The following is a 15,433-nucleotide window of genomic DNA, read 5'->3' as shown; positions in this document are numbered from 1 at the left end:
GATGAGGAAGTCTGTCCATTGTCTGCCTCAGAGCAACGTCCACCTCAATGAGTGAGGCTGCTGCTAAGGTCATTAACTTTGTAGCTGGCATGCTGTATTCTGCGAATCACCATCCAGTAAGCTCTAGAGACCTCACCACAGATAAGGTCTGCAGTCCCTTACTTCACACCCTCTGCAGGAAAAGGGCTGTCACTAAGAGAGTACATGTGGAAGAAAATCACCTTCCCCTCAGCCCCTTCTTCCAGCCTGTCTCTGGATCTAAGCCTATGTAATTTCATAACCTTGTGATCAGAAACGGAGCATTTATTATTGATGGTGTGCTTTATAGTATATTTCTATTCTAAGAAACGTAGATAGAACATTGACGGACGGTTACCTGCAAGGCCACACGTATGTGAACATTCTGACCAGGCGGACCACTCAGAGAACTGGCAGCTGACGACACATTCCACAAGGCAGTCAACAACCATTTGTGCAGGGGTTTCCAAATTTAGCTGTAAGCAAACAGAGACTGAGTTACTTGTCACCGGTGGCTGGGAAGGAATGAAAAATGCTTCTAGCTTTTAGCAAGCCAACACCCATCTAAATGAATTAAGGTGGCTTACTTGGGTACGCCACCCCCCTCATAGGTGTTCCAGTTATGCCACTAACTGCACCTGGACTGTGTGGTCACAATGTAGAAACACGCTTGCTGTGCAATCCTATACATGTCTACTCAGAAGTAAGCCCCATGGACTTCCAATGGAGCCGATTCCCAGGTGGTCACAGCAGGATTATAGAATTGTAGATTTGGAAGGGGTCACCAGGGTCATCTAGCCCCTCCCCCCAGTGCAGGAAACGTTCCCAACATGGGGCTCAAACTCTGAGATTAAGAGTCTCATGCTCTATCGACTGAGCTACTAAGAGTGGGAAAACTGTGGCTTTCCAGATGTTGTTGGGCTTTGGTTCTCATCCATCCCAGCCAATATGGTTAATGAACAGTGATGAGGGGAGTTGCAGTCGAGCAACGTCCCCTATCCTGGCTTTATAGCCTTGTACTGTATAACTCGTGTGTGTGTTGCATCCACCTTGCACATTGCTTTCAAAGACAAGGACAATAACAGTGGCAAAACCTTTGAAAGACCACTTGCTAGTCACTCCTGCATCTAATGAAAAGAACAAGAAAAAAAAGCCAATTGTGTAACACAGGTGTAGGCCTAAAAATTGTCCAGGTTTTGCCCTAAATGTGTCTTTCTTGGGTTTTGGATCCTGAATTCTTCATTCCTACACAGGCTACAAATGAAGAACCTAGGACTGCAATGAAACCATATCTAGAAGATTCAGAATACCGAGCTGCATGGTAACCAGACAGCAGCAAGAGGAATGAATAATTACAAAGAAAATTTCAATTCATTTAATGAGACAGATGAGATTTTTTAAAAACCAAGCTTTGCTGGAAAGCCAGATTCTGTCCTACATGGCACATCCTACTGATGCACATCTGCACTAGTGGTATACATGAAACCTCACCTGCTCACAGTAGGTCATAGCCACGACTTTCCCATCACTCCGAACACAGCTCAGAAGGCGATTCCTAATCCCTTGTCCACAGGTTGCATTTTCATTTAGCTGGCATGTGCTCCAGTCTATAAGAAACGTCAGCATTTAGTTATGCCATCCACTATTGGAGAAATCTTTAATTTCTAAGCTTGATGAAACTATATTTGCTTGATAGGAGCATATAGAAGTCAAGGAAAGAGGTTGTTGTTGTTGTTGTTGTTGTTGTTGTTGTTGTTGTTGTTATTATTACTACTACTACTACTACTACTATTATTATATTATGCCTAGTCACCTATGGGCAGTCTGAAGTGCCCCTGAAAAATAACATTCCCCCGAGTATACTGCAAATTGTCCAGTGGTGATAAAATGTAGGATTTAAAAGCAGTCCATGCATTATCAAGTTCTAGACTGTCCCCTGGATAATAAAGTTATAACCATTTTCTGAAGTGTTACTGCTTCAAAGCAAAGCTTGTCACAACCTCCAATTGAATTTTGTCTGACAAAGCAAGCCATGTTTCATTCTAAAAAATAAAGTGCTTTTGAAACATTAATGTCTTCTTCAAGCCAGTGTAAACAATTTAAAGAGGCTGTTGATCTTCACTGTATCATTCTGCAAAGGTAATGTTGAAAATGACTATAAATCATAAGTAATTGGAAGTCTCTTCCATCTTCAAAGTGTAAGTAAAAAGATTATTCACCAAGGTGTTGTGCTTTTGCCTCTCAATGGTCTTTAAAATGTTCAGTTTGTATGGATGGATGTGTTTTCCATGCTGGTTACCAGAATATGAAAATCAAGACATATTCTTTCCTATTGACTTATGAAGAATTTTCTAAACATACACACAACTTCATAGCTAACTTCACACCAAATTAGATGTAAAACTCTTGCATATGTGGCGTTCCCCATTCATTTCAATGGAGGAGAGTTGTCTATATACACCTTATTTTGCATGCACAGAGATTACCCAATGTTACAATGAATAGAAAAATCTAGTACTGGCTTTTGATTCTGCACTCTATACATGGGAGTGGGTTTTGCACTAGGACATCAAGTTTTGCTTCTGCTGAATTTATCAAGAGGTGATGGTTTCATTTGCTTCTATGCTGTTACATGCTTATCTCTATGGAGAGAGTGCACCAAAGTGATACACAGCAATGATCCTAAGGTAAATGCTACTGAAATATAATGTTTTGTAAAAGCCCTAATGGAACACTTTCCCCATTTTTTTTGAATCACCAGCAGCATCCTTATTTAATGGTCAAAGTTGGACATTTGAATTTTGCCTCTGCATAAACCTTTACAACCCACTTAGGACTCCCCCCCCCCCAAAAAAAGAAAACTTAAACAAAAATACTCCTATTTTATTTTGTCTGCAGTTCTTACTTCAGGACAAAAACTCGACAAGCTTTGTGGGGACTTAGCCTATTTCCACCCATACCACGGTCTTGAACCACATCAATGCCCTCGACAGCTGCTATTTAGAGACACTTGCACATGCAAATATACATACTATGTTAACATGTTATGTTATTTTGAACTCAGTAGGACTTATCTTTAAGTAAACATGCATGACATTGGGCTGTAAGGAGACAGTAACTGAAAACACAGGTAAAAACAGAATTGTAGCTAACGACTTTTAAATGCAGGCAAGCTTCTAAATGTTTCCTGGACACATGCATATATTTTTCATTGGTGTTTTTTTCCATAAAGTGTGTTTCAGGGTCCAAAGTACTTTGTTTTTCCAAAGCTTCAAAAAACTAACATCTAAATAAAGGTGGTAGACAATCTATATGCGTCGCCGAAAAGCAAGAACTTGGCATAAGTCACCTAACCAGCCTTAGGGTCTCTAATGCTCAACCACTTTGCCATCACCTCTCTCCACTTCAGATACAGGCATAGCACTAAATGCTGTTCCAGCAAAAGTGAAGGGTTCTTACCTGTTAAATTGTAGTGAAACTGAAAACAATTTTGATTCAGAACACACGGTCGCATCTGTGAACCATCAGGGCAGGTCTTGGGATTTAAAGGAGACCTCAGTACATGCCGAGTCCGTGTTTGCATTATATTGGGGTCACATGGCTAGGGGGGAAAAGTGTTAAGATAAAGATTACCTATATGTTAAAAGATGTGTATTTGAATTTCTGTTAGCAGATCTTGAGTGATTTCCTAAGTAGAGGGAAAGGACTGTGTTATACCTGCTTGTGAACAGAAATAGTCAATGAGATATTCTCTTGTACTCCCCATCAAATCTGCTCATCAAATTCTCTAGCTATGGAAAAAAAATGCTACTTCTGTTCTCTTTCATCAACTTTCCATGCTATACTAGAGAAGGACTGGAATTCCTGATGGTATTAGATCAGGCACCCCCAAACTTGACCCTCCACATGTTTTGGGGCTACAACTCCCATCATCCCTAGCTAACAGGACCAGTGGTCAGAGATGATGGGAATTGTAGTCCCAAAACATCTAGAGGGCCAAGTTTGGGGATGCCTGTATTAGATGGTGTCTGCCTCAGAAAACATCTCCCATCATTCTCAAAAATCAGTAAGAAGTAACATTTCTATAAAAGGCAGACAGCAATAGAACACACACATTTTTTTTAAAAAAAGAAATAACAGCCTTTTAGTGTAAAAGAAAATTGGATGTAGATTTATTGAAAAGTAATGTGTGTTAGAAGTTGCAAATATGTTTCAACCCGATCAGCAGGAAGACGATAGACTCAAATCAAGTTCCATTGACCACTGACCCTGTTAAACAAATCAAATTCATTCTCTCAATGCATGTGCCTACTTTTTCTAGCAATGAATAAATGTAAGCAAAGAACCATTAGATTGGAAGGAACCAAAACTCTAGCTATTACAACCATTACCATTACAATGACACACTTTTCCTACTAAGTAAATTAGACCATGTAAAATGAGGAACTAGTAAACCTCCCCAGTTAAGGCTTTCTTCAGGAGATGAACCAAGAAAGAGAAACTGAGACATGAAACTGAGACATGGCTGTGGTTGAGAGAAGGCTGGCAGACTGAACATGCCATACTGTTACTGATTTAATGTACATAAAGTTCAACTACTAGTTTCTTAAACTCATAAATAGATGAATATTGCAAGCAGAGAGCTATGGGTGTCAGACTATATGTGGCGCCCTTGGGATTGCGGCTTGGATGAAATGGGAATAATCCAGTTCTTTTCGTTACCTTGAGAGAGGGTATGTGCCCATGTGGGGAAGGTGTAAATGCTACAAATGTTTCTTAGCCAGCCACATCGGAGGAAGGCCAGCTAAAGTTTCCTGATGTGGTTTAACAACCAGCTACTTTGCAGATTCAGAACAGGTGCAGTGCACCTACCTAAGACTAACCTATCTCATTATATGGCACTCTCTTCAACAAAAGCAGCAACCCTAACACACTGAAAAAGAAGTTAAGATGCATCAAACACAGTCAGAATTGCTTCCAAGCAACCTGTACAGAATTGCTGCTTCCTGCTGCTACTATTGCACTCAAACATGCCAAGAAATGGAGAAGAATTATTCAACTTTGTTATTGCTGTCTACAAAATATTAAGCTGATTGTCCTGTTAAACATGGTTATGCCTCAGAGTACCTTGTTGTAGGATGAGACATTTTGCAAATGACCCCTTGACTGGCCATGAAAGATTCTGCCCGTCGGCTGGGGTAAGAAGATGAGGAATGCAACATGTCCCTGTCTGCCCCAGGACACAATTGCATGGGGACCTCTGAGCAGCGGCCAAGTGAATAGGCAGCAACTCCAGTAGTTCAATAGCTTTTCAGAAGCTCATAAAGGGCAATTATGTCAGCATACACTTGTAAGTGTCTTAACCCACTACACTCCATCATGATGGTAGTGACACTGGGGCTAATGGGGGTTACTTCAGTGATTAAGAATGGCAGAATTATGCCATAAAATAGTGGCAAATTCTAGACCATTTGACATCAGTAGCAGCACTGTTATTGATTCCAAGTGAAGTGAAATGAGACAAGCAATGAAGAGTAGAGCAGGGGAGAGATGCTTCTAAATACTGAAATAAAATCCACATAAAAAGTTTAGTTAGATAGCCTTGATTATATTTAACTGATGGTAATGAGCTTGTGCCTGCTCACTGGGTGAGGAGAAAAGAAATCAAAGGACTTTTTTTTTAAGTGTCATGAGCTGGGCAAGTACTGTAACAAGAACAACACAAATCCTCTCTCTCCCCCCCCCCCTAAAATATTGAGGATTCTTTCAGCAACATCCTTCCATAAATCACATTGAGGGTTCTATTTTTCCTATTTAAAAGCTCATTAACTACAGAGACAGAAGTGTTATTTTTATTTTTTTTAAAGAGCGCATGCTTTTATTGCCTTGTAGCTGTCATCGAAGGAAGAACTTGAAAAGAAGAGACAGGCAGAGTCAGAGGATGAGAACAGACTCATTTTTCCTCCTGAATATTCAGCTGAAGGCTTGAGCCATTACAGCTCAGAAGTTAAATTCTGCTGTGGCTTTAGCCCAATATACTTCTGGCACAGCTCCAGCTGACTGCAGTGCATATATTTCTGCACCCTACCATATAAGAAAAGCGAGACAGACAACAGAGGCTGGTTCCAAGTGTTGGATAGCTCTTGGAGAGCTACCAGGGGAGATACAGCCCCCTGTTCTCCCAGAGTTAAGCAAATGCCATCAGGCGCTTACAGTTATCTATCACCTTGTGGTATAATTTCACACAGAAAGTAACCTTATTGAAACCTCTGCTGCTACCTGGGGTATGGTCACCCAGATACATCTAAGGTAAGCCATTACTCTTAATTACCTGAAAACTAATCCCATTGCAAAGTGTTTACGAATCGTTTATTACCTTTCATGCAATTAATCTGATTGTTTGTCCTTGCAGGCAAGAACTGTAGCATAAATGATTTGCCAATAAAAATCAAAGAGAAGTATCTCGCTAGGTGCTCCCAATTAAAGCTCTACTGCATTTGCTTTGCTTTGTTAAAATCAATCATCGTGCTGCAGGAAGGAGAGAGGGCCCAGCTGCTGAATGACCACTTCTGGCTTCTTTAGCATGAAAACGTGCACTGACAACCGTTCCATGGAGAAATACAAAATTCAAGGGGAAAGAGCAAATTGGAAAAAATTAGGACAACAAAATCTCAACTTTTAAAACTGAAAAATAGAAAGACTAAAAGCCAAATACATCCATGTTCCTGACAGAAGGCAAAGGGCACTCCCCACAAAAGTGTGTTTGAGTGTGTGTGTGAGAGAAAACACACGTAGGGAACAGCTGCTCCTTCTGAAGACCCCAAGGTGGGGCAGGACAGGTGAAAAACACCTTGACAGGCATAGTCGCTAATGGTTTTGCAAGGTGAGTGCCGCCTTTGAACAAAGTTGCTTTCCTGCTCTTTAGGTGTGTCTGGTGGTAGCTTATTACCATCAGACACAGGAAGTGGGGAGAAATTAAAACACAGTAACAATGCAACACTTTTTGAATACCATCACTAAAATAAACAACACTGGCATTCTTACTACGCCTGTTACTGCGGTTGAAGGAAGAATTATGGAACCTCAAAAAAATTCGCCTGCACACCTGCATTTCTATATATGCTAGAGAGCCAAACATCTTGAAGTAACCTTCAAAGAAGTGAGAGAGCTTGTGGGAAATCTCCAAGTGCTACTTCAAATGTGGATTTTGATATACATTTGGATCTCATGCTTAAGCAAACAGTGACTAGTTTTAATATCCCAGTTTGTTTTGGGGTGCAAGTAACTGAGCAGAAAGATTGGGGGGAAGCCCTATTCATTCAAACATGGAACATGCCAAGTTTGTTTAACTGTAGGGTGGTAGTTGTAGTGGTCACAGGGCTATGTGAGCGAGTCTCATCACCAATGTGCCCAACAGGTGTGCTCCCACCACCTGTGCATTCGGCACATGTCTAAAGGGACTCTCTGTACATGCCAATGCATTGTTTGTTGTTACCTTACATTCATATCCCACTTTTATTCTATCATAGAACCCAATGCACTGTAAGTGTGACTCACAGGTGCTCACTCATCCAGACACTGACCAGATCTAGACCTGTTTACTCATGAGTCTTGAGATCACATACTGGAGCCCATGCACTGCAGCTCCTCTGCAGAAGAGGACTTCCCTGGCCCTATCAAAGCCACCATATTGATTAGCTCCACATTGGTACATGCAATGATCACCTTTTCATGCATGAACACAATGTGTTAACAGCTACCCCAATTAATTAGTCACGTTTTACCACACACACACTGCAAGATTTAACACAGAAATATGTTTGGGAACAAATAGACAAAACACCAGGAGTACATTTGTGAAGAAAGAGATCTACCTAAAAATGCTCTTTAGGTACTGATGTGTTGTGTACAGTACTATCTAAATACCTTCTCTGTGAGCAATCTGTAATTCTTCTCTGTCTAGTTTTTCACACAGACCTCCCAAATGCTGGCTACAAAGGTTGTAGAATGCTCACTGTCCCTGCAATTTATTGGAATGCTTGCATATGGAACCAGGAACATGATGTTTAACAAGCTATTCATAATGAAATGTGCAAGTCAAGGCTTGTGCTGCAGAAAATGCTTTTGCAGAGAAGGGATTTGACCACTTCTAACTGCTTAATGAACCATACAAAACAATCTGCATGCAGATGTGAACACCCAGTGTAACAATTTCATAAGCTATTTACAACATGAGCTCTGTTTTTTAGCAAATAAATAAATAAATAAAAATAGATCCACAGTCAAATCCATAATGGCATTTTGAACTTTCCTGGGTCCCAGCAAAAAGCAAATCTTACCCAAAGGACATGTATATATGTGTGAGACAGAAAATCTATTCATATTCAGGCTTTTGTTTGGCCAAGAGTGGACTAATATTAATACTTTTGCAATCTTCATGAAAATAATTGTGCTTTATTACATGTCAATTGCAGTTACAGTCACTTACACAGAAGTAGCTTCCACTGAAATGAATGAAACATACTTCTATTCAATTGCCCAAATCCACAGAGGTCTGCCTGGGTGGAGCTCACCCAATATTTTGCTGTTGTGAGAAAGGCTCCACCATTAGGAATGGGACCAATGTGGATTGTGTGAAGCACTTTGGGTATGTTGAAATTGCATGGAGCATTGGATAGTATCTGTTTTGCTTGCTTATTGTTGTTCCTTTAATTTGTATATTTACCCACCAGAAATTATTCCCTGGGGAGCTTACAAAAAATGTAGTAACAGAAATGCAATATATCATGATTAAAATAAAATAGAAAAACGCGTAGAAATCAATGCCAAACTCTCCCAATTGTTCTTTCTGCACAGACATTGCAACTTGCTAGATCAAACAATCCCATCCCTGCTTCCTCCACACACTGTTCTGGGGGTTCTCCTGACCCTCCCCTGGGACCAATTTCAGGGGCTGTTTGGAATAAGTCGGGGAAAGCCCCACTATTAAGATTTAGGTAGGTATATATATGACAGGAGGCAATCTTTCATGTAATCTGGTCCCAGGACAATCACATTTTATAGGACTGTGCATATGCGGCTTGTGTTGAAGAAGTACCTAAATGTGTGGTAAATGTCTTACAAAATACTTCTAATAGTGAATGTGTATATGTATGTGTACACACACACACACACACACACACAGCCCAATGCTATTCCTCTAAGGCAGTGAAAGAACTCTAGAAATACAATACAGCAGTCTTTCCTTTTGGATCAATGCTAGGTTTTACCCTCAGTGCAAGAACCCCAAAGCTATTGGTTAGCATGTTGCTGCATTTTCTTCAGGAAAAGAGACAAAGCTGGAATAGAAGATCTTTGGGGATTATAGGAGCCATAGATACCATGGTTCAGCCTTTCCCAAGCTGGCTGGGGTTGATGGGAGCTGTAGTCCCAAATCTCTGCAGGCCACCACCCTAGGGAAGGCTGCCATAAGCTGTGACTGCCATAACTGAGCATGAGATAGGCATAGAGGTTTCCTGGGAAATGTTTCCAAGAATAGGATCATATTGCAGCGTAAGTGTCGCATCAGTTCCTGCGGCAAACTTAGAATCACAGAATTTTAAGGTTGGATGTACCACGAGGGTCATCTAGTCGAACCCTTTGCAATGCAGGAATATTTTGCCCAAGGTGGGGTTTGAACCCATGACCCTGAGATTAAGAGTCTTATGCCCTCCTGGGTACAGTGGTACCTCAGGTTAAGTACTTAATTCGTTCCAGAGGTCTGTACTTAACCTGAAACTGTTCTTAACCTGAAGCACCACTTTAGCTAATGGGGCCTCATGCTGCTGCTGCGCCGCCGGAGCACAATTTCTGTTCTCATCCTGAAGCAAAGTTCTTAACCTGAAGCACTATTTCTGCGTTAGTGGAGCCTGTAACCTGAAGCGTATGTAACCCGAGGTACCACTGTATACTATTTTTGCTGTTTGTTTGTCAGTTCTAGTGCCACAGCCATTCAAGTGGCTCTGTAAAAGTGATATTTAAGAAAATGAATTAAGCTACTAATCTCGTTTCAGTTTGGAAAAAAATCAGATTTATGACCCAAAATACCCAGGGGATGCAGTAAAAAAACAAAAACAAATCACTGACATGTGAACCTGTGTCTTTCTTCTGCTTTCAGAGTCATCCATCAAATAATTCAGGAACTTATATCTGATTTATGAAAATCTAAACCTACTTGATATGCATATAAGTCCACGAAGCTGCGGCTGATCCACAAGGAACAATAGCATTTCTTCTTTCATTCTGTTCCTTGTGCTATAAATTTCCATAATTAAATGAACTGTTATCAAACCCTCCTGAATTAACTACTGTAAATGTTAACAGTTGCTGAGAACAAGGAGGCCACTCAGATCTGCTATTGGGGTTATCAATTGTTGCAAGCAAGAAAGCTGACAGCTGATGCAATATATCTGAGATAATTATTTCAGGGACTTGTAGCGCAACTTGCATATTAAGCTCAGTTTAAGAATGCTTTGACGAATTCAACTGAAGTCAATTAATTACATTTCCAAGTCAGATGAAGACGGAGTCAGGACACGACAGGTACTGCTATGTTACTTCAATGGTGAATATTTAAGGGGAGATGATAGCCTTTCAGTTGTTTGTGAAGAAGAAGCAATCAAGTGATGGTGTGTGAACACACCGTTGTCACTGGAATTAATATGAAGCCTCTGAAGAAAAAGGTGCTTCGCTTTAATTTGCCAATGTTTATTGAAACAGACAAGATGTGCATCCAGTCTGGATAGAAGAATTCCCTAGCTGGTCCTTTGGTAGGAAGAAGGAAATGGAATATTTGACTAGATTATAAATAATACAAGAAACAACTATACTAATGTGGCATAGGTAGGGCCAAAATGGATGATATGTTAAATGTGTGTATGAATTTGATGCATCTGATTTTTATTATTTAAATAGCAAGAGTGTAAGGCCCTGATAGGGCTGTAATTGGTCACATGAGGAAAGGGCAGTTATCCCTTTCTCCACATGACCCAATCTTTAACCATCAGAGTCCCAGACCTTCCGCACCACCCTAAATACTAAAATTCTGTAACTGAGCAGTTGTAGAGAAGAAAAGCTGCAACCTGATTAGCAGATTGTACATGTAGCACCACATAGCAAATCTCATATACTGTCAGCTTTAACAAACTCAGCCAATTTATTGCTGGCACATTCAAAACATTTTTGTTTAAAACAGTTTTCCCCCAGACCAACACATGGCTATTTTTGCCTTTGCTGAAGTATGTTTATATCAACAATGTGGTTTTTTTCCTCATTAGACTTGCACAATGTCATATCCATGATATTGGTACTACACAGAGATTTACAATGATTGGTTTCCCTCACCCTCCCAGTCATTGAAAAAAAGACAATTCTGGGGTGGAGGAAGCCAAAAAATAAAATAAAATAAAATAAAATAATGCCCAATACAGTGAGAAAGAGAGCTTGCCAAGTACATACTTATTATAGTTCACAGGCCCACGAGGGGGCAGAATTCCACTCAAGTTGAAATGATTGCCTTGGGTGGTCCCGGCTAGAGATAATAAAAAGGCCAGGGTCTGGTCAAAAGATAGGGAGTTACTGACAGAGGCTGCTGCTCAGCTGGTAGCTGGACTCATACAGTGGAAAGAGAAGGACTTAAAGAAGTGGCTCAGAGAGGCTTATTGAAGCCAGAAGCAGATGAGAGCAGACATCACTGGCTAGAGCTGAAGGAGGTTGTTCAACTCCAAGGGCAGCCTTCAGAAGAGTTCTGCAGCTAAGTGCCAGTGGGATTGCTGTAACCCTGGGGCAGAGGGAAGACTGCAGCAGATGTCCTAAGAGAGGCCTGAGAAACTACAGAGGGAAGAAGTTGTGGACCTGACTGAAGACTGCAAGTATAGTCCACAGTGACTAGTTGCTGAGTGTTAACTGAGGTGGACTGATACAGGGAAATTGGATAGAGGAAGGAATGGAAACTCACATAACTATTGTCTTAAGGACCCCTTAGTTGTATTTACTATAGTGACAGTAACCATACAGTGTAAACATTCTTATTTAAAGCAACTATAACAAAAAGGAGTTAGCAATCTAATTATGAAGCACCTGTGCATACAAACAGTATATATTTATATTCATAACTGTTATAAATAAAATAAATCTACTTTGTATTTCATATTCAGATCTTTGCACTGTTTTGTCCTATGCTTATCCATAAGTACCTACTGGTGGTTAAACTGAAATAGAAAACAGACGGTACTAGTACTTGGTGGCAGCTGTAACAAAGGAGTAAGAAAAAATTAAGAAATAGGTTATAGATAAGGAGGGGAAACTAATTTGCAAGACACCTCTCCATAATAATTAATAAAGGAGTAGCTACTGAACCTACCAAATGCTAGCTAATTCCTAAATGTTTTTTATGACAATCCTCATCAAATTGTCAATATGTGTGTCTTCACACTTTAATCCTTTGGCCAATGAATATGCCACAGGAGAGTACCTGCATTACTAATTAGTACTTCTACCAATTTACCCTTTGGAGATGCCTGGATTCTCAGCTCATTCATTAGCTTGGGCTCTGAGGAAATATGATTATTATATTCATCAAACAAGACTGGTGGAACAGCTGAAAACTCATTTCCAAACAAAGGTTGCATTTATGATAATGTTTTTACATGGGTGGCAGTGTCCACGCGTAAACCAAATCACTGTTGTAGATATCTGCCTTCACATAGTTTCCAGCTGACTACATTATATTTAACAGCAGCATCCAAACTCTTCCAGGTGGGAGATTTCAAAATACTTCAGTGGGCCAAGTTTAATGGCAAGAACATAACAAATTCTTGGTTTGGCTTTGGCTATCCAACCACTGGGTATATTAATTGTACTGTACGTGGGTGGCGCTGTGGGTTAAACCACAGAGCCTAGGGCTTGCTGATCAGAAGGTTGGCGGTTTGAATCCCCACAACAAGTGAGCTCCCGTTGCTCGGTCCCAGCTCCTGCCAACCTAGCAGTTCAAAGCATGTCAAAGTGCAAGTAGATAAATAGGTACCGCTGTGGCGGGAAGGTAAACGGCGTCCACGACTAGACCTAACGGTCAGGGGTCCCTTTACCTTTACCCTCAAATTGTAACATGGAGAGAGTTTGTGCTCTTGTTCAATTTGCAACACACATTATGTCTCAGCTGCAACAGCCTCTTTGTATTTCTTTGCACCAAGCTTTGTATCCACCTAGTCATCTTGTCACACACATTAAGTGACAATCCTTTTTTTTTTTTTTAAGCAAAACAAAAATCTCCAAAGCAGCATCTTTCCTTCTAGGCTTTAATGAGTATCCTATAATGACATTTTTATCAGAGAAAATAAGTAATTGGTGTTTTTCTCCTAGAAGATCTCCTTGTATCTTTTCACTTAGTATTATTTCAGCAGGTTTACTGTCTGAACAGCAAAAGGTAAGTTCCTAATACTTTATACTGACAAACATGTAATTTAGAAAATAGCCAAGAGTTTGAAATACAGAGAACTAATTTACCTTTGGGCACTGGCTCCAGCGACCCCACTCAGACACAACACACTCACTGGGACAGTAGAGGGTACACTTTTGTCTTTCAAGGGGGATTTCGGACTGATTACAGAGCATGTTGGCTACAGACTCGCCACTGCCGTCTTCGGTGGTATTTATACATCTACAGAGGGAAAAATGTGAAGTGAGCATCCCGTCAAGAACAAAGAGATTAAATCAGTCTTTTTTTCTTTTTTCTTTAAAAACAAACTATTTTTTGTAGTGCTGTAAGTGGTCTGTGCAAGGGACGCGGTTGGTGTTGTGGGTTAAACCACAGAGCCTAGGACTTGCCGATCAGAAGGTCGGCGGTTCGAATCCCCGCGACGGGGTGAGCTCCCATTGTTCGGTCCCTGCTCCTGCCAACCTAGCAGTTTAAAAGCACGTCAAAGTGCAAGTAGATAAATAGGTACCACTCCGGTGGGAAGGTAAACGGCGTTTCCGTGTGCTGCTCTGGTTCGCCAGAAACGGCTTAGTCATGCTGGCCACATGACCCGTAAGCTGTACGCTGGCTCCCTCGGCCAATAAAGCGAGATGAACGCAGCAACCTCAGAGTCGGTCATGACTGGACCTAATGGTCAGGGGTCCCTTTACCTTTACCTTTAAGTGGTCTGTGCATGCATTTATATTCATTACACAGAATTTCTGACTGCTTTATCATTTCATTACCTCTCAGAATATTTGTTTTTTGCCATATGCCTCTTATACGGAAGCAGAAAAGGTGAAAGGCAATATTAAGCAAACTGTGTAGAAATGCTACAATTAATTGAATAAAGTCCTGCTACTGAACGTAGAGATGTGTTCACACCATTTGGGACAGGGTTCTCGCCCTACAGACCAGCATTATTTCATGCATCTCTTCTACAATATGGACCAGAAAGACTATTCCAGAACTCTAGAGATGGCTGTAGAAAGATGGAAGGCACGTTTCTCATCACATAGAAGAGCATTACAAAGGCTGGTTGTGGGTCTATAGAGTTCTCAAAGTTACAGTTTCTTAATGTTTCTGTTCAAAACCTACTGTTTTTATATCTACTCACCTTATTTTTCTAGTTTGTATTCCTTCACCACAGTGCAGGGAGTTTAGCTCGCTGTTGATTTCGCAAGGAGACCATGGTTCTGCTATCCAGGAATACTGATTGCATTCACTGTAACATGGGACGGCCTCATACACCTTCCAGGGAAAACATGCAAAATTATACATAATCAATCATCCAAGTGAACAGCTCTGCAGAAATACTTTGGTAAAACAACATTTTTTCCCAAAAAAGCAAAAATCAAAGCGCACACACATATCACTAAGGAACATGCTGGATTTCATCCACTGTTCTGAGAGTATTGTAGTGTTTAAATTCATTGATTCATTACGGACTTGCTAAAGGATGTGCAGAAAATGTAATATGTATGCAGCTACACAAGAATTCCATTACAATGTCATTTCCTCCAATAGCTCACATAACATCTATCAAATCCTCCCTCCTAAAATTATACAACACATTGTGTTTTTTTCTAAAACCATGTATATTTTTCTAAAACTTATTTATGGCAAAAAAAAAAATCTTCTATTTTGTGTGCTCCTAAGGCTAAAGCAAAGGAAATAACCTTTATGGGGAAAATGTATTTAATAGACATATAAAAAGCCATTGTTGTTGATGATGATAGTTCCTTACGTTTAATAAGTCTCAAGGGCACACAATTGTGCTTTCACTTCAACTATATTTTCCAATATATGAAATAAAGAATGCAGCAGTTCACCGTCAGTTCACAGCCCATTTGTCTCAAAAACATATTTAAAATTGCATCATTCTGCTTGAAAATCATGAATGTGTAAAGTTGTATTCTCTAG

The 15,433-nt window shown here is 40.3% G+C and overlaps 1 protein-coding gene across 11 annotated transcripts in view; it reads right to left on the bottom strand.

Moving 5' to 3' along the window:
* The window catches only part of THSD7B (thrombospondin type 1 domain containing 7B), a 646,019-nt gene that overhangs the window by 19,481 nt on the left and 611,105 nt on the right, over positions 1-15,433 (bottom strand). For all 11 annotated transcript variants that reach the window (XM_081005543.1, XM_081005546.1, XM_081005545.1 and 8 more), the window contains 5 exons: positions 14,628-14,761; positions 13,561-13,714; positions 3,478-3,619; positions 1,510-1,625; positions 377-494 (listed from right to left, as the gene is read on the bottom strand). In XM_081005543.1, coding sequence (XP_080861669.1) covers positions 377-494; positions 1,510-1,625; positions 3,478-3,619; positions 13,561-13,714; positions 14,628-14,761 — 664 coding nt within the window. The remainder of the gene's footprint in view (positions 1-376; positions 495-1,509; positions 1,626-3,477; positions 3,620-13,560; positions 13,715-14,627; positions 14,762-15,433) is intronic.

The sequence above is a fragment of the Podarcis pityusensis genome (genome assembly GCF_964106645.2).
Source record: "Podarcis pityusensis genome assembly, chromosome: 1".
NCBI lineage: Eukaryota > Metazoa > Chordata > Lepidosauria > Squamata > Lacertidae > Podarcis > Podarcis pityusensis.
The sequence above is the reverse complement of the archived record's forward strand: the minus strand, read 5'-3'. Positions and strand labels throughout refer to the sequence as shown.